At 45.7% G+C, this 27,333-nt stretch overlaps 1 protein-coding gene across 1 annotated transcript; it reads right to left on the minus strand.

Annotated features, from left to right (window-relative positions):
• Positions 1–27,320, minus strand: LOC111529269. The gene is made up of 9 exons (XM_023196161.3): positions 26,675–27,320; positions 23,127–23,285; positions 21,940–22,147; positions 20,363–20,447; positions 11,927–12,015; positions 10,445–10,718; positions 9,832–10,293; positions 5,049–5,123; positions 1–153 (listed from the first exon to the last, which is right to left on the minus strand). Exons 1-9 carry the CDS (start codon positions 26,734–26,736, stop codon positions 89–91), a joined length of 1,479 nt encoding a protein of 492 aa, XP_023051929.2. The 5' UTR covers positions 26,737–27,320; the 3' UTR covers positions 1–88.
• Positions 27,321–27,333: the final 13 nt, after the last annotated feature.

Genomic DNA, 27,333 nt, shown 5'->3' on the forward strand with positions numbered 1-27,333 from the left:
CGTTTAGCAGCTTAAAATAAAAAACATTTATTATGTCACACTTTCTGTGGGCCAGGAATCTGGGAGGGACTCAGCTGGATGGTTCTGCTCAGGTCTCTCGGGATGTTTCAGTCAAGCAGTGGCCTGGGGCTGCACTCTTATCTGAAGACTCAACTGGGAGAAAATATGCATTCAAGGTCACTCATTGGTTGTTGGCAAGCTGCAGTTCCTTACTGAATATTGGTTGAAGACTTCATTGGCTTGCTACATGGACTTCTCCATAGACTGCTTGAATGTCCTCCCCACATAGCTAGAGTGAATGAACTCAAAGAGAGAGAACACACACACCCCAGGTAAGAGTTCAGTCTTTCTAAGTCATTATATGAAAAAGATTCTTGCACAGGCATGTTTATAGTAGCACCATCCACAATTGTAAAAATGTGGAACCAGCCCAAATGCCCATCAATCAATGAGTGGCTAAAGAAACTGTGGTATAGATAGACAGTGGAATACGATGCAGTCATAAAAAGGAATCAGTTAATGGCATTTGCAGCAACCTGGATGGGATTGGATACTATTATTCTTTTATTTATTTGTTTGTTTATTTTTTAGATGGAGTCTCGCTGTGTTGCCCAGGCTGGAGTGCAGTGGCGCAATCTTGGTTCACTGCAAGCTCCACCTCCTGGGTTCACACCGTTCTCCTGCCTCAGCATCCTGAGTAGCTGGGACTACAGGCGCCCACCACCATGCCCAGCTAATTTTTTTTTTAGTAGAGATGGGGTTTCACCATGTTAGCCGGGATGGTCTCGATCTCCAGACATCGTAATCCGCCCACCTTGGCCTCCCAAAGTGCTGGGATTACAGGCATAAGCCACTTCACCTTGCCTATTATTCTCTTTTTTTGGGATGGAGTTTCACTCTTGTTCCCCAGGCTGGAGTGCAATGGCAGGATCTCCGCTCACCACAACCTCCGCCTCCCAGATTCAAGCCATTCTCCTGCCTCAGCCTCCCAAGTAGCTGGGATTACAGGCATGCGACACCACACCCGGCTAATTTTGTATTTTTAGTAGAGACAGAGTTTCTCCCTGTTGGTCAGGCTGGTCTCAAACTCTTGACCTCAGGTGATCTGCCCACCTCGGCCTCCCAAAGTGCTGGGATTACAGGCCTGAACCACTGCGCCCCCTCTATGGAGACTATTATTCTCAGTGAAGTAACTCAGGAATGGAAAACCAAACATCATACGTTCTCACTCATAAGTGGGATCTAAGCTAGGAGGATGCAAAGGCATAAGAATGACACAATGGACTTTGGGGAATCGGGGGGAAGGATGGGAAAGGGGTGAGGGATAAAAGACTATGAATTGGATGCAGAGTCTATATTGCTTGGGTGACAGCTGCATCAAAATTTCACAAATCACCACTAAAGAACTTACTCATGTAACCAAACACCAGCTGTTCCCCAATAATCTATGGAAATAAAAAATTTTTTTGAAAAAAGAGTTTAGTCTTTCTGTAACCTAATATTAGAAGTGTATCTTATCACTTCTTCCATATGCTGTCAGTCTCCCAGACCAGCACTGCTACAGGGTAGAGGAGACTACATGGGATGTGAATACCAGAAAGTGGGGGCCATTGGGGACTGGCTGTTTGGAGGATGGTTACTACAAACTATATTTATAATTTTTTTTTTCTCTTGAGACAGAGTCTTGCTCTGTTGCCCAGGCTGGAGTGCAATGGCACAATCTCAGCTCACTGCAACCTCCACCTCCTGGGTTTAAGTGATTCTCCTGCCTCAGCCTCCTGAGTAGCTGGCATTACAGGCATGCACCACCACACCCAGCTAATTTTTCATTTTTTTTTTTTTTTGAGACGGAGTCTCGCTCTGTCGCCCGGGCTGGAGTGCAGTGGCCAGATCTCAACTCACTGCAAGCTCCGCCTCCTGGGTTTACGCCATTCTCCTGCCTCAGCCTCCCGAGTAGCTGGGACTACAGGCGCCTGCCACCTCGCCCGGCTAGTTTTTTTGTATTTTTTAGTAGAGACGGGGTTTTACCATGTTAGCCAGGATGGTCTCAATCTCCTGACCTCGTGATCCGCCTGTCTCAGCCTCCCAAAGTGCTGGGATTACAGTTTTGAGCCACCGCGCCCGGCTAATTTTTCATATTTTTAGTAGAGATGGGATTTCTCCATGTTAGTCAGGCTGGTCTCGAACTCCTGATGGGAGGTGATCTGCCCTCCTCGGTCTCCCAAAGTGCTAGGATTACAGGCCTGAGCCACGGCGCCTGGCTATATTTGTAATTTTTTAACCACTAAAAAAAGAAAGAAAGAAAGAAAAAGAAATAAGTATGGGAAAACATTAAGATCTGATAAAACTGGGTTATACTTATGCAGGTATTCATTACATTATTCTCCATAACTTTTTAAATATTTAATAATAAAAGTAAAATATTTTCCCCTTAAAAATGTGCAGCGCATACCTCGAATAATGTTGAGAAAAAGTCTCAAGGACAATTATTATTATTATATTTTGAGACAGGGTCTTGCTCTGTCGCCCAGACTGGAGTACAGTGGGGCCATCTGAGCTCACTGCAACCTCCGCCTCCCGAGTTCAAGCAATTCTCCTGTCTCAGCCTCCTGAGCAGCTGGGACTGCAGGCAAGCACCATCATGCCTGGTTAATTTTTGCATTTTTAGTAGAGGTGGGGTTTCATCATATTGCCCAGGCTGGTCTCGAACTCCTGGCCTCAAGTGATCCACCCACCTTGCCCTCCCAAAGTCCTGGCATTACAGGCATGAGCCACTGCCCTGGGCCTCTCAAACTCCTGACCTCAGGTGATCCACCTGTCTCAGCCTCCTGAAGTGCTGGGATTACAGGTGTGAGCCACCACATCTGACAAAGACAATTTTAACAAACAGGCATTCTCACAAAAGTACAAGAATAGTCCTTGTGAAGAAGGAAATTATAAGAAGGGAATAGACTGAAATGAACAAACAACAGGATGAACAAAAAAGGAAGGTAACTAATAATTCCTGAGCTTTTAAATCCTTATTGGGGCCAGGTGCGGTGACTCATCCCCTTAATCCCACAACTTTGGGAAGCTGAAGCGGGCAGATAGCTTGAACCCAGGAGTTTGAGACCAGTCTGGACAACATGACAAAATCTCATCTCTATTAATAAAAATAAAAAATAAAAAAATAAAAAGAAGAAGAGGGGAGGGGAGAAAGGCAGGAAGATCAGCTGGGCGCAGTGGCTCATGCTTGTAATCGCAGCACTTTGAGGGGCCAAGGTGGGCAGATCGATCACCTGAGGTCAGAAGTTCAAGACTAGCCTGATCAACAAGGAGAAACCCCATCTCTACTATCTCTACTAAAAATACAAAATTAGCCAGGCATGGTGGTCCATGCCTGTAATCCCAGCTACTTGGGAGGCTGAGGCAGGAGAATCGCTTGAACTGGGAGGCAGAGGTTGTGGTGAGCCAAGATCGAGCCATTGCATTCCAACCTGGGCAACAAGAGTGAAACTCCGTCTCAAAAAAAAAAAAAAAAAAAAAGACAGAAAGAAAGGAAGATCCTTATTGGACAGAGCAAAAGGCAGAATTGATGGCACTGAAAATGAAATCAGTGATGATGTATAAATTCCAGAATGTCTCCTAGAGTAAGAAGGAAATCCGGGTGTTGTAGTTTATGCCTGTAATCCCAGCACTTTGGGAGACCGAGGAGGTTAGATAGCTTGAGCCCAGGAGTTGCAGACCAGTCTGGCCAACATGGTGAAACCCCATCTCTACAAAAAATACAAAAGTTAGCTGGGTTTGGTGGCGGGTACCTGTAGTCCCAGCTACTCTGGAGGCGAAGGTGGGAGAATCACCTGAGTCCTGGGAGATCAAGGCCACAGTGAATCTTGATCGAGTTTTGCCACTGCACTCCACCCTAAGCAACAGTGAGACCCTGTCTCAATAAACAAACAAACAAATAAATAATGGTAGAGATAGAAGATAAAATGGGGCCGGGTGTGGTGGCTCATGCCTGTAATCCCAGAACTTTGGGAGGCCGAGGCGGGCAGATTACTTGTGCCCAGGAGTTTGAGACCAGCATGTCCAACATGGTGAAACCCCATCTCTACTAAAAGTACAAAAATTAGCCAGGTGTGGTGGTGTGTGCCTATAATCCCAGCTACTTGAGAGGCTGAGACAGGAGAATCTATTGAACCCAGGAGGTGGAGATTGCAGTGAGCTGAGATCACACCACTGTACTCCAGCCTGGGTGACAGAGCCAGACTCTGTCTCAAATAAAAAAAATAAAAAAACTGACTGAGTACAGTGGCTCACACCTGTAACTCCAGCACTTTGGGAGGTTGAGCTGGGCAGATCACCTGAGGTCGGGAGTTCGAGACCAGCCTGACCAACGTGGAGAAACCCCATCTCTACTAAAAATACAATATTAGAAGGTTGTGGTGGTGCATGCCTGTAATCCCAGCTATTGGGAGGCTGAGGCAGGAGAACTGCTTGAACCTGGGAGGTGGAGGTTGCAGTGAGCTGAGATTGTGTCATTGCACTCCAGACTGGGCAACAAGAGTGAAACTGTCTCAAACACACACACACACACACACACACACACACACACACACAAAGAGATAGGTTTTCACCAGGTTAGCCAGGCTGGTCTTGGACTCCTGACCTCAAGTGATCTGCCTGTCTCAGTTTCCCAAAGTGCTGGGATTACTGGTGTGAGCCACTGCATCTGGCTCCCCCCATCTCTATTAAAATAAGATAAACATAAAATAATGAACCAACAAAAGAATAATACAACTCATTGTAGGTAAAATGCTATCCTGAGTTCTGTGAGTCATTCGAGATAATTCAAATTCTCTAGAATTACCACCTCAGGTGGCTATTTTTTATTTTTATTTTTTGTAGAGACCAGGCTGGTCTTGAATTATTGAGTTCAAGTGATCCGCTCACCTCAGCCTCCCAAAGTGCCAGGATTACATGTATGAACCACTGCACCTGGCCTACAAATTCTTTATTATACAACACACAGTAGATGCTCAATAAATATTTGCTAAGCAGAAACATACACTCAAAATACCAGAAATTATCAAGGAAGTTGCCAGTTGGTCTCTTGGGTTCTTCCTCCTGACAGGTGTACACACCTATTGTAAAGAACACATTAGGCTGTGAGAAACCAATACTGTTAAACATTCCAATCAGGTGACAAACTCCCCGAGCTCTGCTTTATATTACCAAGTACCCTGAGGATAACTTGGCTTCCTGTGTGGATTGTTTATAGAAAGAGAATGCTACCCAGGCTGACATGAGTTTGCATTTCTGAGTTGATTTCTCATTGTAAATTAATAAACTGGCATTCTGGCTACATAGATCAGTCTCTTGGAACTCTGTACCTTCCACCGTTAGTGTGATTTCTCAGGCTGCCAGCCAGACACTGCCCAAGACCCAGCACTGGACTCTGGTGAGTTCTTCCAGCTGGTGCCACCCCAGGAGCCTCTGGGAGCCCCTGGGAGCCATCCAGCCTGCTCCCTGCCTCTACATTTCAGGGTGTGGGTGTCAGGGCATTCTCAACATTCCTGCAACAGAAGAGTTTTGGGAACACCCCTAGTAGGATCTGAGTGATCTGAACGTAATCTTTTTTTTTTTTTTTTTTTTTTGAGACGGAGTCTCGCTCTGTCACCCAGGCTGGAGTGCAGTGGCCGGATCTCAGCTCACTGCAAGCTCCGCCTCCCGGGTTCACGCCATTCTCCTGCCTCAGCCTCCTGAGTAGCTGGGACTACAGGCGCCGCCAACCTCGCCCGGCTAGTTTTTTGTATTTTTAGTAGAGACGGGGTTTCACCGTGTAGACCAGGATGGTCTCGATCTCCTGACCTCGTGATCCGCCCGTCTCGGCCTCCCAAAGTGCTGGGATTACAGGCTTGAGCCACCGCGCCCGGCTGAACGTAATCTTAAGAAGGTATGTCAGAGATGTGGTTGTAACTGAGAAATCTTAAGCCTAGTGAATTTCATTCCACTTGACTTAAAGAAAGAGCATGTGAAAGAAGGGGATCTGAGGACATCTATAAACAGGGCCCGAGGGCATGAACTTACTAGTGTTTATCTGACTCTGGTGTACTCAAGCTTTGCAGTGGCTGCAGAGGTTTACTCTTTTGGAGGGAGAAAATAATTCACTCCTCCAACACCTGAATGAGGGAAGCTTAGCCCACCTCCTTCAGCTGCAATTTGATATTCAACAGCAAATTTCTCTTATTTGATTTAATGCTCAACAGACAAACTTCTTTTCTTTTTTTTTCTTCTCCTCTTCCTCATCCTCCTCCTTCTTTTTTTTTGTTTGTTTGTTTTTGAGACAGGGTCTCTGTCACCCAGGCTGGAGTGCAGTGGCACGATCTCAGCTCATTGCAACCTCCACCGCCTAGGCTCAAGCCATCCTCCCACCTCAGCCTCCAAGTGGCTGGAACTACAGGCGTGAGCCACCATGCCTGGCTAATTTTTGTATTTTTTGTAGAGACCCGGTCTCTCCATGTTGCTCAGGCTGGTCTTGAACTCCTGAGCTCGAGAGATCCTCCTGTCTCCGGCTCCCAAAGTAGTGGGATTACAGGCATGAGCCACCATGCCCGACCTCAACAGGCAACCTTCTGATTAATAATTAGACCTCTGGGCCGGCCGTGGTGGCTCATGCCTGTAATCCCTGCACTTTGGAAGGCCAAGGCGGGTGGATCACTTGAGGTCAGGAGTTTGAGACCAGCCCGGCCAACACAGTGAAACCCCATCTCTGCTAAAAATACAAAAATAAGCCTGGCGTGGTGGTGTATGCCTGTAATCCCAGCTACCTGGGAGGCCGAGGCACGAGAATCGCTTGAACCCCGGGAGGCGGAGGTTACAGTGAGTTGTCATATATAATGAAACAGTTTTACTAACTTAGGAAGCAGTGACTTGGTTTCCCCAGAAACTGCCTAACACACACATTCCAGGATACATTCTCTGTCATCTGGAATCTCCTCCCTTCCACAAACCCACGCTGCCTGAAGCAAGATTTTCCTATTTGTTGTTGACCTAATCTAGAAAAAAGCTTCCGTCACTCCTTCTCCCTGACTCAGTCCCTCAGTTCCCAAACACCCTTATTCTCCGCACTTGTCACCCCACCCTCTGCTGCCCCGACAGCAGAGCGCAAACGCACACAGGTTTAAAGTTTAGTCTGTGATGTTATCCTCGCCCGCAGATCACAGGACAGACATTCTCGGGGGCACCTTTGCGAGACCATGTGCTCGTCCCCCTCAGGAAGGAAGAGGGAGAAATCCCTGTGGCTCGGTTTTGTTCCAATGGTCTGCTCAGCCAGTGATTCCCATTTCCCCAAAGGCTGCCCCTCATTAGCCTGAACGGGGGTGGGGTGTGAAGAAGGGGTTGGGGGAGAGAAAGCAAGCAAAAGCCCAGGCTCACTTTTAGAGACTGGGAACTCTGCAAAAATGACAGCTAGAGCTTTCTGGCTCCTCTGTTTGATCGTCGGATCATCCCCCGAAGCCCCGGTGGAGAGAAAAAGTAAGATGGGTGTAGTGCGGAGGCCTGGGAGCGGAGCGGGGATCTGAGGGGGAGCTGGGGAGGGGGCGCAGTGAAACGCAGGATAGGGGGCGGGGTGGGGCGGTGTCAGAGTTCGCAAGAGAGGACACCCCGGGTCTGCGTTTGTCTTAGGAAGGAGCAAAGTGTGTCCCCAAGATTTTGTGTGTCTTGGCAGCCTTTTTGGAAAGAAGCCAATTCAGCTACTGAAATGATCCCCAGCGAGCCGGGCAGGCTGGGGCAAACTTTGCATGTTAAGTAGTTGCTCCATCACAGAGGAGGGAAAGTGTCAAAAGGGGTCGTGGCGCGCCTTTCGGGAGCCGTGTCCTGCCCGGGCTCGCAGGACGCTGCGGGGTCCGCCCCGCTCGGCTGGGTGAGCAAGGGCTGAGGGGGGCGCTGGGGAAGGCTTGAGGGAAGTCGGGCCGAAATCCGGCAGCCCCGGGCACTTCTCTGCTCTCCCCGCAGCCCCAGCGCACAGCCTTGGGACACTTGAACCGGGGTTTAACACGCACAAGGTTTTTTTTTTTTTTTTTCTTTTTGAGACGGAGTCTTGCTCTGTCGCCCAGGCAGGAGTGCAGTGGCGCCATCTCGGCTCACTGCAAGCTCCGCCTCCCGGGTTCACGCCATTCTCCTGCCACAGCCACCCGAGTAACTGAGACTACAGGCGCCTGCCACCACGCCCGGCTAATCTTTTCTATTTTTAGTAGAGACGGCGGTTCACCATGTTAGCCAGGATGGTCTCGATCTCCTAACCTCGTGATCCGCCCGCCTCAGCCTCCCAAAGTGCTGGGATTACAGGCGTCAGCCACTGCGCCCGGCACACGCACACACTTGTACTTCATGCACGAAATGAAATTAAGTTACTCTGCCCATGAAGAAATGAAGGGTTGTCTGGGGATCGTGTTTTTGTTTTGCTTTTATTTGGATGTTCTGTCGGCTTCTCTATCTCTGGGAAAAACAGCTTCTGTACCTCACAGGGCAATTTACTCTGGGTTATTTTTCCATATGGAAACTGAATGACTTCAGTGGCATTTAACCCAAATATCAGATAATCTTTCCCATGACAACAGATGGTGATATCAATGGGCAAGCAGTTGTGAGGTCAACAGTTGACAGTCAGGAATTGGATATCCAACAGAACTTTATTTAGCTGTGGATGGCGCAACCGTTTAACAACATAATGAGTCACAAGCAACCTCTTTGCAAAAACATGAACTCTAACCAGCTATTATTGCTGGGTGAAAGCTGATTTTAAAGCAGATTATCGATTTGGCAAGACCAGTCACTTTAAGTGAAGTGTTGCCAGAGCTGCAAAAAGGCAGATCTAGCTCTTTAATGCAAGGGGAGAGAAAAATAAAGTCGAGTTCTTGCGGTTCTTGCCTGTTTGGAGGGCACTGGGAGCCAAACAAGCAAGGAGGTGATACTGTGTAACCTGCAATGGAAAGTTGCCCAGCTTCCAAGCTGGCTGAAGTTTACTCACCAACCTGTCTGCAGAACTAGGGGAAATCATCAATAATTTAAAAAATTTGTTTTCATGCCATACCATTTAGGAGTCTTTCCTCCACCATCTAAAGGGAAAAAAATGTAAGCGATGTGTGCTTTTATACTTAACCAGGGGCCTCTGTCTCCCAGCCAAGCTTTTAAAACCTTGCTTAGCTGTGGTTTACCAGTAAGTGGTGTCCAAGAAGCCAGATAAAAATCCACTCACAAACGCTCGATTCTGCAGGGACCGAGATGACAGTGTAAGCATGGATGGGAAAACCACATAGTTCTGTTGTCAGGGACGTTTAAACAATTAGAAGAACCTGTCATATGAGACCTTTCCCCCTGGGGTTTGCTCTTGGTACTTTCTCTACAAACTATAAACAGCAAAGAGGCGGATGCTTATATATATAATATATATATGTACACACATACACGTACATATTAAAGGAAGGGTAAACAAGTTTGTTATCTAACCAGTGTTGTCAGACACGTTCAGTGGCAGGGGATTGTAATTTTAAAAGCTATAATCTGAAGAGGGCAAGACCCTCATATCCTTCTTCCTTTGGGGTCTGGGAAGCGCGTGCCCGTTTGGCTGCGAGGCTGCGTCCGGGTTCTCACTCCTTCACTTTCAGGCCTCTGGGCCTCCCTCCCATCTCTCCACTTGCAGGTGCCTGCGAAGCCTCCCTTGTCCCCTATCTCCTCTCCCCCTCCCAGAGTCCTTCTTCTGAAGCGTCCCTGCCCCACTACTGGCCTCCCCGCCTCCCGTCTTCTCCCTTCTCCCTTCCCTCTTCTCTCTTCTCGGCCTCCTCGGCTTACCCCGACCGTCTCCCCTCACTGCTTCTCCTGCCAGGCGGCCTCCCAGCCTCTCCTCTTCTCTCCCCACAGCCTTGCCGCCGCACATCAGGAAGTCGGACTCCCGCGGCTGCGCGAGTGCGCAAGACACACAGGGGCCCCGCGCGCAGACGCTCCCCGAGGCCTCGCGGCGGCCACGCGGAGACCGCCCTCGCCGCCCGCGCCTGGCCAGACCCGCGGCGCCAAAGCCCCCGCCGCCTGCGGACAACCAGGCCAGCTTCCGTGAGGCAGCACACGCGTCCACAGGTACGCGCCTGGCGCAAGCCGAGAACCGCGCGTCGCCGCGCCGCAGGCTCCCATCGGAGGTCGCGCCGAGACGCGCGCGCTCACAGGCCCTACGCTCCCCTGCCGCTTGGCCGCCCGCGCGCGCCGCCGAGGGCCCCGGTGGCCCTGCCCACCCCAATCGGCCGCGCGCCGTCGCCGAGCCTCAGTCTCAGCTTCGGCTTCAGCCGCGGAGGGACGCAAAGCCTGGCGCCGAGCCCTGCTCGGGCGCCTGCCGGCCAGACAAGGACTGGCGCGAGGCGTTCTGCAAGAGCGAATTCGGTGAGCCCGGCCGCCGCGCCGCCTCCCCGCGAGCCTTTCCGAGTCCCGGAGAATCCTGCACGCGAGATCCCAGGGCGCCCGACCCGTGCGGGCCGTTTCGCTGTTGCTATAAACCAACGCTCGGGGACTGGGAGAGGAACTGGGGGTAGTGCTCTTCTCCAAACTTTTTTTTCGAAGCAGCGGTGAACGGGATCGTGCACGACGTGGACGTAGTGGGCGCGGGCATTCGGCTGGTCACCCTGCCGGTGGATCGGGACGGGCTGTACCAGATGAACCGCCTGTACTTCACTCACCCCGGACGGCTTCTTCTTCCGAATTCAAATGTTAGCCCTGGACTTCTCCAGCTGCAATAAGTCGTGTCCGGAGTTTAAACCTGGTATTGAAACTGAGCTGAATGACGCTGCATATGTACTTTATACCACCGTTTGTAACGTCGGTCGCCCAGCCTTTTTTGGGGAGTGATGGGGGCCAGTATTGTGACATGAATAGGATTTAGATGACAGGTATTATTTCCACTACTCTGTGATTAATGCACCGTCAGCCCCACCTCCAAGGGTGAGAACAGCAGCTGTTGGCACAAAACTGGCTGTCAATAAATAGTTGTTGACAAATGGAGTGAACGACCACCAAACACCATTGCCTGAAGGGACTGTACAGAACTGAGTTTAGAAAAGCTTCTTTTTGGAGGGAGTGTGTGGAAGGTTGGTAGGGGGGAATACCCACTCCCACATCTGTTTGTTTGTTGTTGTTGTTGTTGTTGCTGTTTGGAGACAGAGTCTCGCTCTGTTGCCCAGACTGGAGTGCAGTGGCGCCATCTCAGCTCACTGCAACCTCCGTCTCCCAGGTTCAAGCCATTCTCTTGCCCTCAGCCTCCCAAGTAGCTGGGATTACAAGCATGCTCCACCACGCCCGTCTAGTTTTTGTATTTTTAGTGGAGACGGGGTTTCACCATGTTGGCCCGGCTGGTTTCGAACTCTTGACCTCAGGCAATCCACCCACCTTGGCTTCCCAAAGTGCTGGGATTACAGGCTGAGCCACTGCGCCCAGCCCCACTCCCACATCTTTCTAGGCATGTGCTCTGGGAAATCCTGATACCATTGTGATAAGTACCTTTGTTCTGTAATGTGGGCTGGTTACATATTGCTTTCCCTTCACCCCCACCCTGTGCTAATTTTTGTATTTTTAGTACACATGGGGTTTCACCATGTTGGCTAGGTTGGTCTCAAACTCCTGACCTCAAGTAATCTGCCTGCCTTGGCCTCCCAAAGTACTGGGATTAAAGGCGTGAGCCACCACACCGTCCTGGTTGGGTTGGTTATCTTCTAAAGGTGGCTAGACTGTTACCACCTTGCCTGTAGACTATCAGTTTCAACTTGTGCAACAAGATAGTAGATTGCAGCTTAGGCATTTCTTAAAGGCTTTACATTTTCTGTTTCATGGCATTTAAAAGACACTATGAATTAATGTTCTGGTTATTTGTCCACGTAGCAGGTATATTGTGATGGGCCACATCTACCATAAGAGAGGGCAGCTTCCTACAGCTCTGCTCCAGGTCCTGAGAGGCCGCCTCCGTCCAGGGGATGAACTGCTGAGGATAAGCAGCAGCTATGTGAAAAGGTTTAACCCAAAAAGGGAAGAACAAGTTGAAGGTGCGATTCATACCTAATGCATTTGAGACAACCATCCTGGCATTTCTGGATCACAAGAGACATCCGCAACAAGACATGAAAGGTCTATCTTCATGTAATGGGTCCTTCTTTAGAAGAGAGCCCAAAGCTACTCTGTGAATGACTTGCATAGTTCCAACTGTAATCTCGAAGGTGTCACTTTGTTATTTACAAGATGCTTCTTAAATGGGCTGCTCCTGAGCTCAGTGTCAAGGTTATTCAACTGTTGTGCCAGACAGTGATTTACACAACTTAGATAATTGACCTGTCCAGTTAACAGATCACTGCTTCATGTTTTTGTTTTTGTTTTTTTTTTTTTGAGACGGAGTTTTGCTCTGTCGCCCGGGCTGGAGTGCAGTGGCCGGATCTCAGCTCACTGCAAGCTCCGCCTCCCGGGTCCACGCCATTCTCCTGCCTCAGCCTCCCGAGTAGCTGGGACTACAGGCGCCCGCCACCTCGCCCGGCTAGTTTTTTGTATTTTTTAGTAGAGACGGGGTTTCACCGGGTTAGCCAGGATGGTCTCGATCTCCTGACCTTGTGATCTGCCCGTCTCGGCCTCCCAAAGTGCTGGGATTACAGGCTTGAGCCACCGCGCCCGGCCCACTGCTTCATGTTTTTAAATTATTTTAATTTAATACATTCTTTAGTAGAAATAGTCCATAAAAACATTTTCTTGAATTGAAATATACAACTTTTATATCATGTATCAAACCAGATTTTATATTCAAACTATTACAGTTTAAATTCTGTACATAACAGTAAGCACACTAGTCAAAAGACATTTACGTATGAAATGTCATTTAGATCAAACACAAGGGTCAAAGTCCAGGACCAGTATTAAAATTTTACGCTTAAAGAGTACCAAACTGGGCGCGGTGGCTCACACCTGTAATCCCAGCACTTTGGGAGGCTGAGGCGGGCGGATTACCTGAGGTCAGGAGTTGGAGACCAGCCTGATCAACATGGAGAAACCCTGTCTCTACTAAAAATACAAAAATTAGTCGGGTGTGGTGGCACATGCCTGTAATCCCAGCTGAGGGAGGCTGAGGCAGGAGAATCACTTGAACCCAGGAGGCAGAGGATGAGGTGAGCCGAGGTCTCACCAGCCTGGGCAACAAGAGCAAAACTCCGTCTCAAAAACAGAGTACTAAAGGGCCAGTGTGCAGATGGGTGGATTAAAAATATAAATTAAAAAAAAGTACTAAAGGGCTTACTTCAGGCAAAAGTGTTCCTGATGTACCAAAAAGTAAGATATAGTTTATTTTCATGCCTGCTCCTAATAATGTGTGTTTTGTGCTGGAACTGGCAGCTATCCCAATGTGAAATGTATTCTGGGTGTATCTGATGTCATTTTTCTAATAAGACCAAGTATAATGTTTGCTTGTAAAGCAATAAATCTTGGCTTGAAATCAGATCTTGGATGCACTTGTTTGTTTTTGTTTTGTTTTTTAGCCTTTGAGTCCTGAAAGTTTGAGAAAAAGCCTTTCTCAAATTCATTCCCCAAACCTTGGAACCAATATTAACCAATGACAGCTCACAAGCAAGTGAATTTTAAACACTTTTCAGTTGGTTTTAAAAAGGTTTAATCACTAGCTAAATTAAATATTGATTTTATGCTTGAGTCCACAAAGACATGAGAGGCTGTACTTCAGTTTATAAGAAGCATGGTGAACAGAGGCACCACTAACGCGTAGAAGAAGATGACTGCCTAAAGAGAGACAGGAAGGAATTTCACTGGAGAGAGAGCAACCTATTGGCCTCACAGTGATGCACCCAGGAAGGTCAGAATGTGTCCTGACACCATCCATGGCACCCAGTAGTAGCACTGTACACATAAAGGACATCCAGGGTGGGATGCTAGGGAATCACAGGAGCCAAGAAGCAACAGCCTAACATTACGATATCTGATACTACTATTTGTTCCAATGATGGGGCAGTCAGGAAATATGAAGTTGAGAGGTTCTGAGTGTTCTATGGTAAAGCACTACTGAGGGATTTCTAGACTATTTTCCAAAAATGAGTTTTGTCCAAACTTATTATAAATTTTACTGGAATTGCTTTTTGGGAGTCAGATGCATTATTACATGATAGAGTATATAGCTAATGAAGAGCTTCTGAGCTAGTTTTAAGATAAAAAACATTAACTCAGGCATAACTCAGGCCAGTCAAATCAAATTTGAATTTTTAAATGTCAAAAGACTAGGCCGGGAGCTGTGTCTCACGCCTGTAATCCCAGCACTTTGGGAGACTGAGGCAGGTGGATCACAAGGTCAGGAGTTCGAGACCAGCCTGGCTAACATGGTGAAACTCTGTCTCTACTAAAAATACAAAAATTAGCCAGGTGTAGGGGCAAATGCCTGTAATCCCAGCTGCTCGGGAGTGGGGCAGGAGAATCGCTTGAACCCGGGAGGCAGAGGTTGCATTGAGCTGAGATTGCACCATTGCACTCCAGCCTGGGAAATGAGTGAAACTCCGTCTCAATAAATAAATAAATAAATAAATAAATAAATAAATAAATAAATAACTCTGGTTTATTTATTTTTTGAGATGGAGTCCTGCTCTGTTGCCCAGGTTGGAGTGCAGTGGTGCGATCTCAGCTCACTGCAACCTCCACCTCCCGGGTTCAAGTGAGTTTTCTGCCTCACCCTCCCTAGTAGCTGCCCAGCACCATGCCCAGCTAATTTTGTATTTTTAGTAGAGACAGAATTTCACCATGTTGGCCAGGCTGCTCTGGAGCTACTGACCTCGAGTGATCCACCGGCCTCGGCCTCTCTAAGTGCTGGAATTAGAGTCATGAACTACTGTGCCGGGCTGATGTCTTTTTTTTTTGTTTGTTTTCTTTTGAGACGGAGTTTCATTCCTATTGCCCAGGCTGGAATACAATGGCACGATCTCAGCTCACCGCAACTTCTGCCTCTTCAGGTTCCAGCGATTCTCCTGCCTCAGCCTCCAGAGTAGGTGGGATTGCAAGCATGCGCCACCACTCCCGCCTAACTTTGTATTTTTAGTAGAGATGGGGTTTCTCCATGTTGGTCAGGCTGGTTTCGAACTCCCGACCTCAGGTGATCTGCCCACCTTGGCCTCCCAAGGTGCTGGGATTACAGGAGAATGGCTTGTGCCCGGGAGGTCAAGGCTGCTGTGAGCTGTGTCATTGCCTGGGGAACACAGCGAGACCCAGTTTCAAAAAAATAATAACAAAAGAAAAATAAAAGAAATACAAAAGAAAAAAAATCACTTTTACATAATCCTGAGACTTAGGCTTAGGGTTTGACTTGGATTGGTTAGATAATAGTCCGTTTCTGGGAAATTCTGGAAACAAAGCAAAAAACGGCCAGAGCTGTGATACCCGTGATATTGGAGGTCACGTAGTTAACATGCACACTTTGGCAAACACATGCAGGCCAGGTTCTTAGAAACCTTCTGGATAAACATTACGGTGTTCATTCAATATCAGGTCTGTAAGGAAAGACTAATGAGACTTGAACGCAGTAGAACAGCAGTGGGTGTGGAGGTGCACATGGGAGGCAGTAGAGGACAGGGAATGCCGGCTGAGGCAAAAAGTCAAGAAGAATCATCTTTCTTTTTTTTTTTTCGAGGATGTCTAGCTCTGTTGCCCAGGCTGGAATGCAGTGGCATGATCTCAGCTCACTGCAAACTCCACCTCCCGGGTTCAAGTGAATCTCATGCCTCAGCCTCCTGAATAGCTGGGGGGTTGCCAGGTGCCTGCCACCATGCCCAGCTAATTTTTGTATTTTTAGTAGAGACGGGGTTTCACTGTGTTGGCGAGGCCGGTCTTGAACTCCTGGCCTGTAATCCCAGCACTTTGGGAGGTGGAGGCAGGCAGATCACGAGGTCAGGAGATCAAGACCATCCTGGCTAACACGGTGAGCTGAGATCGCGCCACTGCACTCCAGTCTGGGCAACAGAGAGAGACGCCGGCCCCAATAAAAAAAAAAAAAAAAAGAAAGAAAGAAAGGGAAAAATTATACCAAAACAAAATAAAAAGCAGTCTTAAAATCACACTTTTTTCTATTAAAGTCCAGAAGGTCTCCCTTCCAGTTTCACAGTTTTAGTCACACTTTCTCTCTTTCTTTGTTTTTTTTTTTTGATGGAGTCTCGCTCTTGTCCCTAGGGTGGAATGCAGTGGTGTGATCTCGGCGCACTGCAAGCTCCGCCTCCCGGGTTCAAGGGATTCTCCTGCCTCAGCCTCCCGAGTAGCTGGGATTACAGGTGCCTGAATAATTTTTGTACTTTTAGTAGAGACGAGGTTTCACCATGTTGGCCACGCTGGTCTCAAACTCCTGACCTCAGTTGATCCGCCCGCCTCGACCTCCCAAAGTGCCGGGATTACAGGTGTGAGCCATCGCACCTGGCTGAGTCCAAGTTTTATTTCTCTATAATTCAAAAATTATAAAATTCCATGCTTTGTCTGTAGGCTGATTCTAAAAGTTGAAAATCAACTTTCTGTTTTTAGTAGCGTTTCTAATTGTCTTTCATTTTTATCCCTGACATTCTTTGGCTTAATCATAGCCTTATCTTTTTCTGTCTTATGAAACAAATGATCTAATGTATGAGTCCTTTTCTTGCTCTATTGACCCTCTGGGGAGTGCTCCATTCTCCTGCCAGGATTTGTACTGCTTACCACACAGCCTGCTGTACAAACGTCACTTTGGGTCAGAGTAATTCTCATTGCTTTCCTGAACCTCTTGTTTTCTGAACGCAAATAAATAAAAATTTCTGGCCAGGTGCGGTGGCTCACGTCTGTAATCCCAGCACTTTGGGAGGCCGGGGCAGGAGGATCACCTGAGAGGTCAGCAGCTTGAGACCGGCTTGGCCAATATGGCAAAACCCCATCTTTACTAAAAATACAAAAATTAGCTGGGCGTGATGGTGGGCATCTGTAATCCCAGCTACTTGGGAGACTGAGGCAGGAGAATCGCTTGAACCAGGGAGGCAAAGGTTGCAGTGAGGCGAGATCACACCACTGCACTCCAGCCTGGGCAACAGAGTGAGACTCTATCTCAAAAAAACAAAACAACAAAAAAATTCCTAGCCCAGTGCAGTGGCTCACGGCTGTAATCCCAGCACTTTGGGAGGCCAAGGCTGGCAAGAGGATCACTTGAGCTCAGGAGTTCAAGACTAGCTTGGGTCATACAGCAAGACTCCGTCCCTAATTAAAAATATATATTATTAAAAAGGAAAAAATTTATTTCCTTATTTTTGATAGCTCACTTTTTTTTTTTTTTTTTCTGAGCAGAGTCTCACTCTGACACCCAGGGTAGAGTGTAGTGGTGTGATCTTGGCTCACTGCAGCCTCTGCCTCCCGGTTTCAAGCGATTCTCATGCCTTAGCCTTCTGTGTGGCTGGGACTACAGGCCTGCGCCACTATGCCTGTCTAATTTTTGTATTTTTAGTAGAGATGAGTTTTTGCCATGTTGACCAGGATGGTCTTGAAATGCTGACCTCAAGTGATCCACCCGTCTTCGCCTCCCAAAGTGCTTAGGATTACAGGCATAAGCCACTTCGTGCCTGGCCAATAGCACACACTTTTAAAAAATACCAGCCAAGAAAGGATGCCCTGAGTCCTTACATGACTGAAAATGTATTTATTCTGACTCTACACTTCACCGTTTGGCTGCACATAGACTTCTAGGTTGAAAATCATTTTTAGTTAAACTTTTAGATTTATTCTTCCACAATCTTCTAGCACTAAATGTTGTAGCAGAAAAATCTGACACCAATCTAATTCTTGTTTTATAGATTGTCTGTTTTATCTAAAAGTTTATTTTATTCTTAGTGTTTGGAAATTTTATAGTGATGTATGTAGGAATGAGGCTTTTTCCATTCATCCACCTGGTTTATAATGTTTATCAACTGACCCCTTGCTCCACCCACCCCTCATAGAGTGCAAGGGCTTTAATTTATTCACTGCTAAATTCCCTGTATCTGGCGCGCATCAGGTTCTCAATAGTCGTTTGCTGAGTGAATGAATTTACTCTACTAGAATTTAAAGTCCTGTGACTCATATCAGCTCAGAACATTTTAATTTTATTCTTGTCTTTTTTTTTTTTTTTTTTTTTTGAGACAGGGTCTCACTCTGTCACTCAGGCTGGAGAGCAGTGGTGTAATCACAGCTCACTGCAGCCTTGAACTCCTAGGCACAAGTGATCTTCCTGTCATAGCCTCCTGCGTAGCTAGGACTACAGGTGCACCCCGCTATGCCTGGTTAATTTTTAAAATTTTTGTAAAGACACGGTCTCATTATGTTGATAAGGTTGGGAATTTTTTTTCTTCTTCTGAGAGTCTCACTGTCAGCCAGGCCGGAGTGCAGTGGTGTGATCTTGGCACACTGCAACCTCCACCTCCCAAGTTCAAGCGATTCTCATGCCTCAGCCTCCTGAGTAGCTGGGATTACAGGTGTGCATCACCACACCTGGCTAATTTTTGTATTTTTAGTAGAGATGGGGTTTTGCCATGTTGGCCAGGCTGGTCTCGAACTCCTGACCTCAGGTGATCCACATGCCTCGGCCTCCCAAAGTGCTGGGATTACAGGCATGAGCCATCATGCCTGGCCCAGTTTTACAGATTTTGTAGTTTTTTGGTTTTTGGTCTATACCCTGCTGCCTACTTTTCTTGCTTCCATGCCCATATATATATATTTATTTATTTATATATTTATATATTTATATATTCATTTATTTTTAAATTCCTTTGCTGAGAATAAAAATTGGATACTTTAGCTGGGCTTGTCCTTCAGTTGTTTTTTGTTTTTTGTTTTGTTTTGTTTTGTTTTTGAGACAGAGTCTCGCTTTGCCGCCCAGGCTGGGGTACAGTGGCGCGTTCTCAGCTCACTGCAAGCTCCACCTCCCGGGTTCACTCCATTCTCCTGCCTCAGCCTCCCAAGTAGCTGGGACTACAGGTGCCTGCCACCATGCTCGGCTAATTTTTTTGTATTTTTTAGTAGAGATGGGGTTTCACCGTGTTAGCCAGGATGGTTTTGATCTCCTGACCTTTTGATCCACCTGCCTCGGCCTCCCAAACTGCTGGGATTACAGGCCACTGCGCCTAGCTTCAGTTTTTTTTTTTTTTTTTAAGAGGCAAGGTCTTGCTGTGTCACCCAGGCTGAGGTGGAGTGGCTCAATCATAGTTCACTACAGCCTCAAACTCCTGTACTCAAGTGATTCTCCTGCCTCAGCCTCCCAAGTAGCTGGAACTATAGGCACTCATCACCAAGCCTGGTTTATATATATATATATATTTGTAGTACAGACAAGGTCTCATATTGTGGCCCAGGCTGGTCTTGAACTCCTGGCTTCAAGCGATTCTCCCCACTTGGCTTCCCAAAGTACTGGGATTACAGGCATGAGCCAGCTTGCCTGGCCTTTCCCTTTTATTTTAGGTAAACTGCCTTTAAAATACCTCTTAGTAACCATCTTCCTTGCTACAGAAGAGAGAAAGCACCCCATGGCTTTTCCTCAAAGGAAGATCACTGCCGGGCCGGGCGCAGTGGCTCATGCCTGTAATCCCAGCACTTTGGGAGGCAGAGGCAGGCGGATCACCTGAGGTCAGCAGTTTGAGACCAGCCTGGCCAATATGGTGAAACCCTTTCTTTACTAAAAATACAATAATTAGTTGGGTGTGGTCGCACGTGCCTGTAGTCCCAAACACTCGGGAGGCTGAGGCAGGACAATCACTTGAACCTGGGAGGTGGAGGTTGTATTGAGGTGAGATCGTACCACTGCACTCCAGCCTGGGCAACAGGGTGAGATTCCGTCTCAAAAAACAAACAGACAAATAAATGAGTATGCACAATTCAACTGTAATGGATACTACCAATTTGCCCTCCAAAGTGACCATATTAATTTATACCTCCACCAACCTTGCTAAAAATATTCTTTTTTTTTTTTCTTTTGAGATGGAGTCTTGCTCTGTCTCCCAGGCTGGAGTGCAGTGGCGTGATCTCCGCTCACTGCAAGCTCCGTCGCCTCCCAGGTTCACGCCATTCTCCTGCCTCAGCCTCCCAAGAAGCTGGGACTACAGGCGCCCGCCACCACGCCTGGCTAATTTTTTTTTGTATTTTTAGTAGAGATGGAATTTCACTGTGTTCGCCAGGATGGTCTCGATCTCCTGACCTTGTGCTCCGCCCGCCTCGGCCTCCCAAAGTGCTGGGATTACAGGCGTGAGCCACCGTGCCCGGCCAAAAAATATTCTAAGGTATTAATTTTATGGATAATAAAATATCCACTGAGACTTCTGAAAAAACTTCAAATTCAACTCATGTATACCCATAGGTTCCTTAATAACATCACAATAATCTGGTGCATCATTGGGATCTACTGGTTCAAGGAAAGGCCAGGTCATCTTATGGGCCTATAATGAAAAAGTAGGCATTCTTATTGTCAGTGAAAACATTAATTCCATTTAAGTTTCCCAGTTGAGTTACTACATCAATGAACCCAAAAGTCAGTTTTAAATGTGATACATGAAATACTTTATATTGGGTGATTTCTGCTCTAGTAATAAATTACCTGATGAGTTTCCTCTACAATAATGATACTCAAAAGCTGGTCAGAAGACCTTGGTGTGGGGGGTGGAACACAAGCTTAGAAGTCTCAAAATCAGTATTCTGGGCCCTACATGATGAGCTGTCACTGAGTGATGCTGGTATTGCAATTGCTTCTGTAAACAGGTGGGACAGGTCCAAAGTGTGGCGTCATTATCACAGCTGGTTAATGATGAGGTGGCAGAGATGTGATGTTAAATAACATTAAACCACACATTAGGACTATGATTCCCTTTTTAGTTACTTCAATTCTTGTGATTATGATAACAATAGGAGAAAGTTTCAATCCAATGCACTATATCCTTTTATTTCCCCCCATTTTTTTGAGATAGGGTCCTGCTGTGTCACCCAGGCTGGAGTGGAGTGTCATGATCATAGCTCACTGTAGCCTCCTGTGCTCAAGTGATCCTCTCACCTCAGCCTCCTGAGTAGCTGGATAAACGAGTGTGTGCCAACATGCCCACCTAATTTTTTATTTTTATTTATTGTAGAGGTGGGGTCTCATTTTGTTGCGCAGATTGATCTCTAACTAATTGACTCAAGTGATCCTCCTGCCTTGGCCTCCCAAAGTGCTGGGATTATAGGTGTGAGCAGCCACACTGGCCTTCTATGTTTTCAGTACATTGGTATCACTTGCTAATCCTGCAAACCATCCCTATCCTGTTTTTCTTTTTTTTTTTTTTTGAGATGGAGTCTTGCACTGTCACCCGAACTGGAGTGCCATGGCTCAATCTTGGCTCACTGCAACCTCTGCCTCCCAGGTTCAAGCGATTCTCCTGCCTCAGCCTCCCTTGTAGCTGGGATTACAGGCTTACACCACCACACCCGGCTAATTTTTTGTATTTTTAGTAGAGATGGGGTTTCACCATGTTGGCAGTCTGGTCTCAAACTCCTGACCTCATGATCTGCCTGCCTGAGCGTCCCAAAATGCTGGGATTACAGGCGTGAGCCCCCACGCCCAGCCCCCTTTCTGTCTTTCATAAGGAAACTAATAACTATTATCTAATCATACTGTTTCTCAATCCATGGGAGTGAGAGGAAGTTTCTTTTAAAAAAAATGTATAAAGAAGTGAGTCATGTTAGATTATCTGAGTGTTAGATAAGCTGAGGTGGTGTGGGGATATGGTAAAGCTCATGACACTGGTATGGGAAGGACTGAAGTTTGTCAAGCACTTCACTAGACTAGCTGAGAGTCAGTAAATAATCACTCTAAGATTGGAAACTTGAAATCCTAGAAATGCTTCCAAAATTATGCTGGCTGATTTCATTTTCAAATGCTGCACACAGAGGGGTTCTCACCTGTAAGGAACAGAGAACCCTCTTCAACCCCTCATAATCCTTCTCTGTTAGTGGTGTGAGCACTGTCATGGCATCCTCTGTTGACTGGCACTGTGGACAGACATACTTATCAATGAGCTCGGCCTCACTTTGCAAGATGCCAGCGCAGCACCTATGGTACCAATTCTGACACTGATCATGGCCAATAAAAAATCTACAAGATCCGAAACAGAAATGTGAGTTCAAAACAGATGGGATGATGTTACTTATAATAAAGCATGCACCTGAAAATTTGCTAAACCCTGGGATATAAAATAGTTTTAGTTTTATGGTTTTAATACTTTCTAGATTGACATTCCAGTACATTAATTTAGTATTTTTTGATGTTAAGAACAAGCAGTGAAAAAAAAATGTATAAGAACACTGTAATATTGGAGAGCCAATTTAAAGATAAATATGAAACATTTAATTGATTTTAAAGCTGAAAACAAAGTCAAAAATCTTTCAACTAGCACTTTGGGAGGCTGAGGAGGGCAGATCACGAGGTCAGGAGATCGAGACCATCCTGGCTAACACAGTGAAACCCCGTCTCTACTAAAAATGCAAAAAATTAGCTGGGCATGGTGGTGGGCGCCTGTAGTCCCAGCTACTTGGGAGGTTGAGGCAGGAGAATGGCGTGAACCCGGGAGGCGGAGCTTGCAGTGAGCCGAGATGGCGCCACTGCACTCCAGCCTGAGCGACTGAGCGAGACTCCATCTCAAAAAAAAAAAAAAAAAAATCTTTCAACTAGTACTATACCATATGGGAGTTCAAAACCCTGTAAGCTGGTAACAGAGTCCCAGAGCTTGTACCCAAATTAGTGTTTTTCTAACCTATAATAAATCACCATTTCAAACACTGATAAAATCCAAACAATTCAGGCTACTTTAATCTCATTAATTTCTATGTTACATATTGAAGAATCAAATCTACCATTAAACCACATTTTCCCCATTGTGTCTCAAACATTCACCATGAAGCAAGATACATTTTGAAGGGTAGGTAAAAAGAGAAAAAAAGAAAAATGAAAAGGAATTTGTAATGTAAGTGTATATCAAATGTATAAAAAATTTGCTTTTTATTTTAAAATAAATAAGTAACCAGTCAGAGCAATTTGGCTTCCTAAATTATTAAATATGATGCCCTTATCAGAACTCACTGTGACTGCAGGTGTTCTGCAGATACCGAACAATTCCTCACTGCTGCCCTCTTGTGCCCATTTACAATCATTACAGATGTACACAACCATTTTCTTAGCCTCCTTTTCTGTGATGCCAACACATTCTCCATGATACCAGTTAGTACAAAGATCACAGCCAATATAGAACCTAAAAGTATTCACAATGAAAATGACAATGTAATTGTCATTTTAAGCTGCATGGTACTTAAATCTGTCTTCCCTGCCTTGCTTCACTTTTTTTACAGGATAACTTCCTACAATGAATCAGCTAAACATTCCTGAATCCAACCATTCTACCCCTGGCAAACTCTAGTATCTGATGCTCTATCACGTGTGGAAAGAAAGTCACTCACATCGGTTTCAACAAGTACACTGCTTAGTGAAATATGGGTCTTTAAAAACATACTGGAATTTGAAAAATGAACCACACACTGATGGTAATGTCTTCATGTGAATGAATGTGTGTAAAACTGTAACAGCACAAAAACCAAAGCCAAAGAATCAAAGACTTACATCTGTCAAACCTATTCCACAGAAGCCATTTCAATATCAGAGCTATTTCTTAGATAGGTTTGAAAATGTATCTTACAATTTAAATTTGAGAACAAAGCAACGCGCAAACACCAAGTAGAAGTTACACTACAAGGAACAGGCAGGTCAGCCAGGTGTAGAAGATAAATGATGAAAATATGAGATGAAGAAGAAAACTAAGAAAGGTACATAGAGCAATTCAATCTCTACCAGGTTTTCTGAATAAACATTGGAATTTAATCAAATTAAAAATAACCTCTCATAATGGAATAAGGCATGGGCCAGTTTTTCAGTTAATATAATGTTTGTGACAATGTGGACAGTGGCCTGGCTAACGGGCAGGGAACGTGGAAGGAGCTGCTTCAGTTCAACACCGAGGACATGGAGTGGGGAACGATGCAAGGATAGTTATCCCAAATCTGTGAGGGTCTACACTGCTTGGCAAGGCGGAGCTGTATAAGTGTGTGATTGTGGAGTGCAGCGTGGCCTCTGTAATAAAAGACCTAATGACAAAAGGAAAAGTAAATGTAAGAAACGCTTATACAGTGTGCCTACAAGGTGTTGATAGGCACAGTGTAGGAACACCATGGCAAAGTCATAGTGAGAATTACCATGGCCTTGCTGACACCATTGGCACTCTTAGCTCTACCAAGGCATTTCTTGGTAGATTCACCTAGAGGAATGGAAGTCGTCCTCAAGCTTCAAATTGACCTGCTTCATGAATGTGAAGGAAAAATATATGGTTATGTAGCTTAACCTGTTACCACTAACTTTTTTCTTTTGTCTTGCTGTATAGCCCAGGCTGCAGGGCAGGGGCAGGATCATGGCCTCATGCAGCCTGGACCTCCCAGGCTCACAAGATCCTCCCACCTCAGTCTTCCCAGTAGCTGGGACCACAGGCGTGCACCACCATGCCCGGCTTTTTTTTTTTTTTTTTTTAATGGAGCCTTGCTCTGTCTCCCAGGCTGGAGTACAGTGGTATGATCTCGGTTCAGTGTAACCTCTGTCTCCTGGCTTTAAGCAATTCTCCTGCTGGCCTCCCAAGTTGCAGGGATTACAGGTGTGTGCCACCACATCTGGCTAATTTTTGCATTTTTGGTTTCGCCATATTGGCCAGGCTGGTCTCGAAATCCTGACCTCAGGTGATCTGTCCACCTAGGCCTCGCAAAGTGCTGGGATTATAGGAGTGAGCCAATTTTTTGTAGAGACAGGGTCTCCCTATGTTGCCCAGACTGGTCTCAAACACCTGGGCTCAAGTGATTTTCCTGCCTCAGTCTCCCAAAGTACTGAGATTACAGGCATGAGCCATGGTGCCCAGCACTTTTTTCTTTTGTACTGACTCTAACATGATTTTCACTGCCACAGGTGGGGGTCCTCTGAGGTAGTTTGTGTGTTATCTCCACAAGGTGATAGGCTGTGTTCTGGAAGGATGTTCAGGACTTGAATTTCAATTTTTAGTCACTGTCACTGGATTCTCAAACCAGCCTAGTTTGGGACAAGAGATTACAAAACACTCCTTAGAGACACTAACTCATCTCAACTAAAATAGGGAGTGAATGAACCTGGCATACCAAAGTGTTAATAATGACAAACTGAAGAATATAAAATAACCACAAAATAAATGAGGCAATCTTGATGGAATGGGCACATGTACCTGTGTGCCTCATTTTATGCAATGTAGGTATTTCAAAGAAGTGTGTGAAATGAATTTCTGTGAGCTGAATATTATAAACAGGCCAAAGAAGACTTGTTATTTAAAGAAATTCTGTAGGCAAATCTTTTTAACTGAAAAAGTAAGGAAACTCCTGTTTCAGAAATCATTTAGTATATTTTGCTTAAACTGAGACACACTGGTATTAAACTAAGGAAAAAAAATCAGTGAATTGGGTTCTACTGTTTACATTATGTATAATTTCCAAAGAGATAAGATAATGAAAAGTGAAGATGCCTAAACTGATTTGTGTTTCATTCAACACACAGCTCCAGCTACCAACAAAGAGTTTTCATTTGGCATTTGCAAACAGATTATCACTTAGCTAGCACCAGCAAATCAGCTTCAGTGTTGCAACCTGAACATCATTAAGGAGACCACAATTTTATTTCAGGAATCAATTAGGTATCCACTTAAGGTATTCCATTAAGCATTCCTAATTCTAATTAATTGATTCTAGATGATCATTTTTTAAAGCACAAACTTTTTGGTTCTGTAAAAAATGTGGTTAATTGTGGCTTTAAAAAGCTGGCCTACATGTTAATGTTCAAAGTAGAAGCTAAATATTTAGTGAAATGATAGTAATGACCCAAAACAAACAAAAAAAACTACATTTATGGTTTAGTGCCTCTATAATCTTGTTTCTATCACCAAATACAAGTCACAACTGTCAAAAACAGCTTCCAGCTGCCAAATTGTTGGATGTTATGCTTGAGGAATGGGGAAAAGGAACATTTTTTGTATTTTTCTGGGTTTTGTCTCTGGTAAGAAAGTGGAAACTTTGACAAAATATTGAGTTTCAGTATTTTAATACAAAAAACAGAACTGCTTAAAATAGAACAATTAAGAAACCGAACCACTCAAATTCAAAACCTCTGACCATTCATGTTCAAATGGTTTCCAGGATTTCATGTATTCACAGGGCTTTGAACAGATCCCAGAAACGATGCTCTCCATTTTGGGCAACAGTAACACACCTCCTTCTCCAGACATCAATTACTCGTTGATTTGGAGTTAATTCAGAGGGAAGAGGAGAAAGCAAAAGAGCAACAGAAAGCTTGTTTTTGACAGAAAAGAATGTAACAAAGGATAATCACAAACACGTGAAATAGCAAATTTTACTTCACTAGTGTCAAGGGTAAGAATATCGCATGCAAGACCACAGATGAAACATTACTCTTAAATTTAATATTTTCATTTATATCACTCCCAAAATATTCATTTTCTTCAAAACTTTCAATTTCATAGCTAAACTTACAAGACAAAAAACTAGAGCTCAAAAAGATCTACCCCACTTAGATTCATCATAAGGCACTTTACAGATACAGTAAAGCTTTGTGTCCTTAGCAGAGATCATTTTCTCCTTCTTGGACTTGGAGCTTGAGTCTTTTTCCTCTTCCCCCTTCCTCTTGGAAGCAGCAGGTATGGTGGGTGTGGACAGGACAGGGTGTTGCACAGCAGGTGGAGCAGGAGGTGAAGGTGGAGGGGCTGGAGGAGCTGCCGTCACTGGTGGGGCAAGGTGCAGCTACTGCTGTGGCCTGAGTCACCTGCATCAGGTCTTTTTCTTCCTTAATTTTCAGGTCTGTCTTCAGCTCTTCCTGTTGTCAATTAAAGACAATACAAGACTATCATTAGAGTCATGCGAATGCATGATCTGGCCAGAAGATGGCACATTACTCACTCTTGTCGAAGTAGCTCCACAGTTCAGCCTAATGTGAGAGAGTTTTCCTGTATCTTAAACCCAACCAAGACAATTAGAAACAGAAAATGAAGATTACATAAAAACAACTAGAAAGCCGCTAGCTATCTTCAAAGGAGAGCTGACTGAAAGATGAGCCAAGTGGCTAGGAAGAGCGTCCCTCCTGGCTTGCCCCGTCCCATCTGTGCTCTTTCTGTGGTTGCTCAGAAGGTGATTTCAAGTGTCCTCACCCGCTGGCGGCTTTCTTCTGTTGCT

The sequence above is a fragment of the Piliocolobus tephrosceles genome, chromosome 16, assembly GCF_002776525.5.
Source record: "Piliocolobus tephrosceles isolate RC106 chromosome 16, ASM277652v3, whole genome shotgun sequence".
In the NCBI taxonomy this organism is placed as follows: domain Eukaryota; kingdom Metazoa; phylum Chordata; class Mammalia; order Primates; family Cercopithecidae; genus Piliocolobus; species Piliocolobus tephrosceles.

Excerpts from the sequence above, each read along its gene's own strand:
- LOC111529269 (XM_023196161.3), bottom strand. The coding sequence starts at position 26,736 with ATGATCTCTGCTAAGGACACAAAGCTTTACTGTATCTGTAAAGTGCCT. Across the intron at positions 23,286-26,674 it reads GTGCCTTATGATGAATCTAA|GTTCTATATTGGCTGTGATC; the intron begins GTGGGGTAGATC and ends GAATACTTTTAG. Across the intron at positions 5,124-9,831 it reads AGTGAGGGGAGACGGTCGGG|GTGTGTACACCTGTCAGGAG; the intron begins GTAAGCCGAGGA and ends TCTTTACAATAG.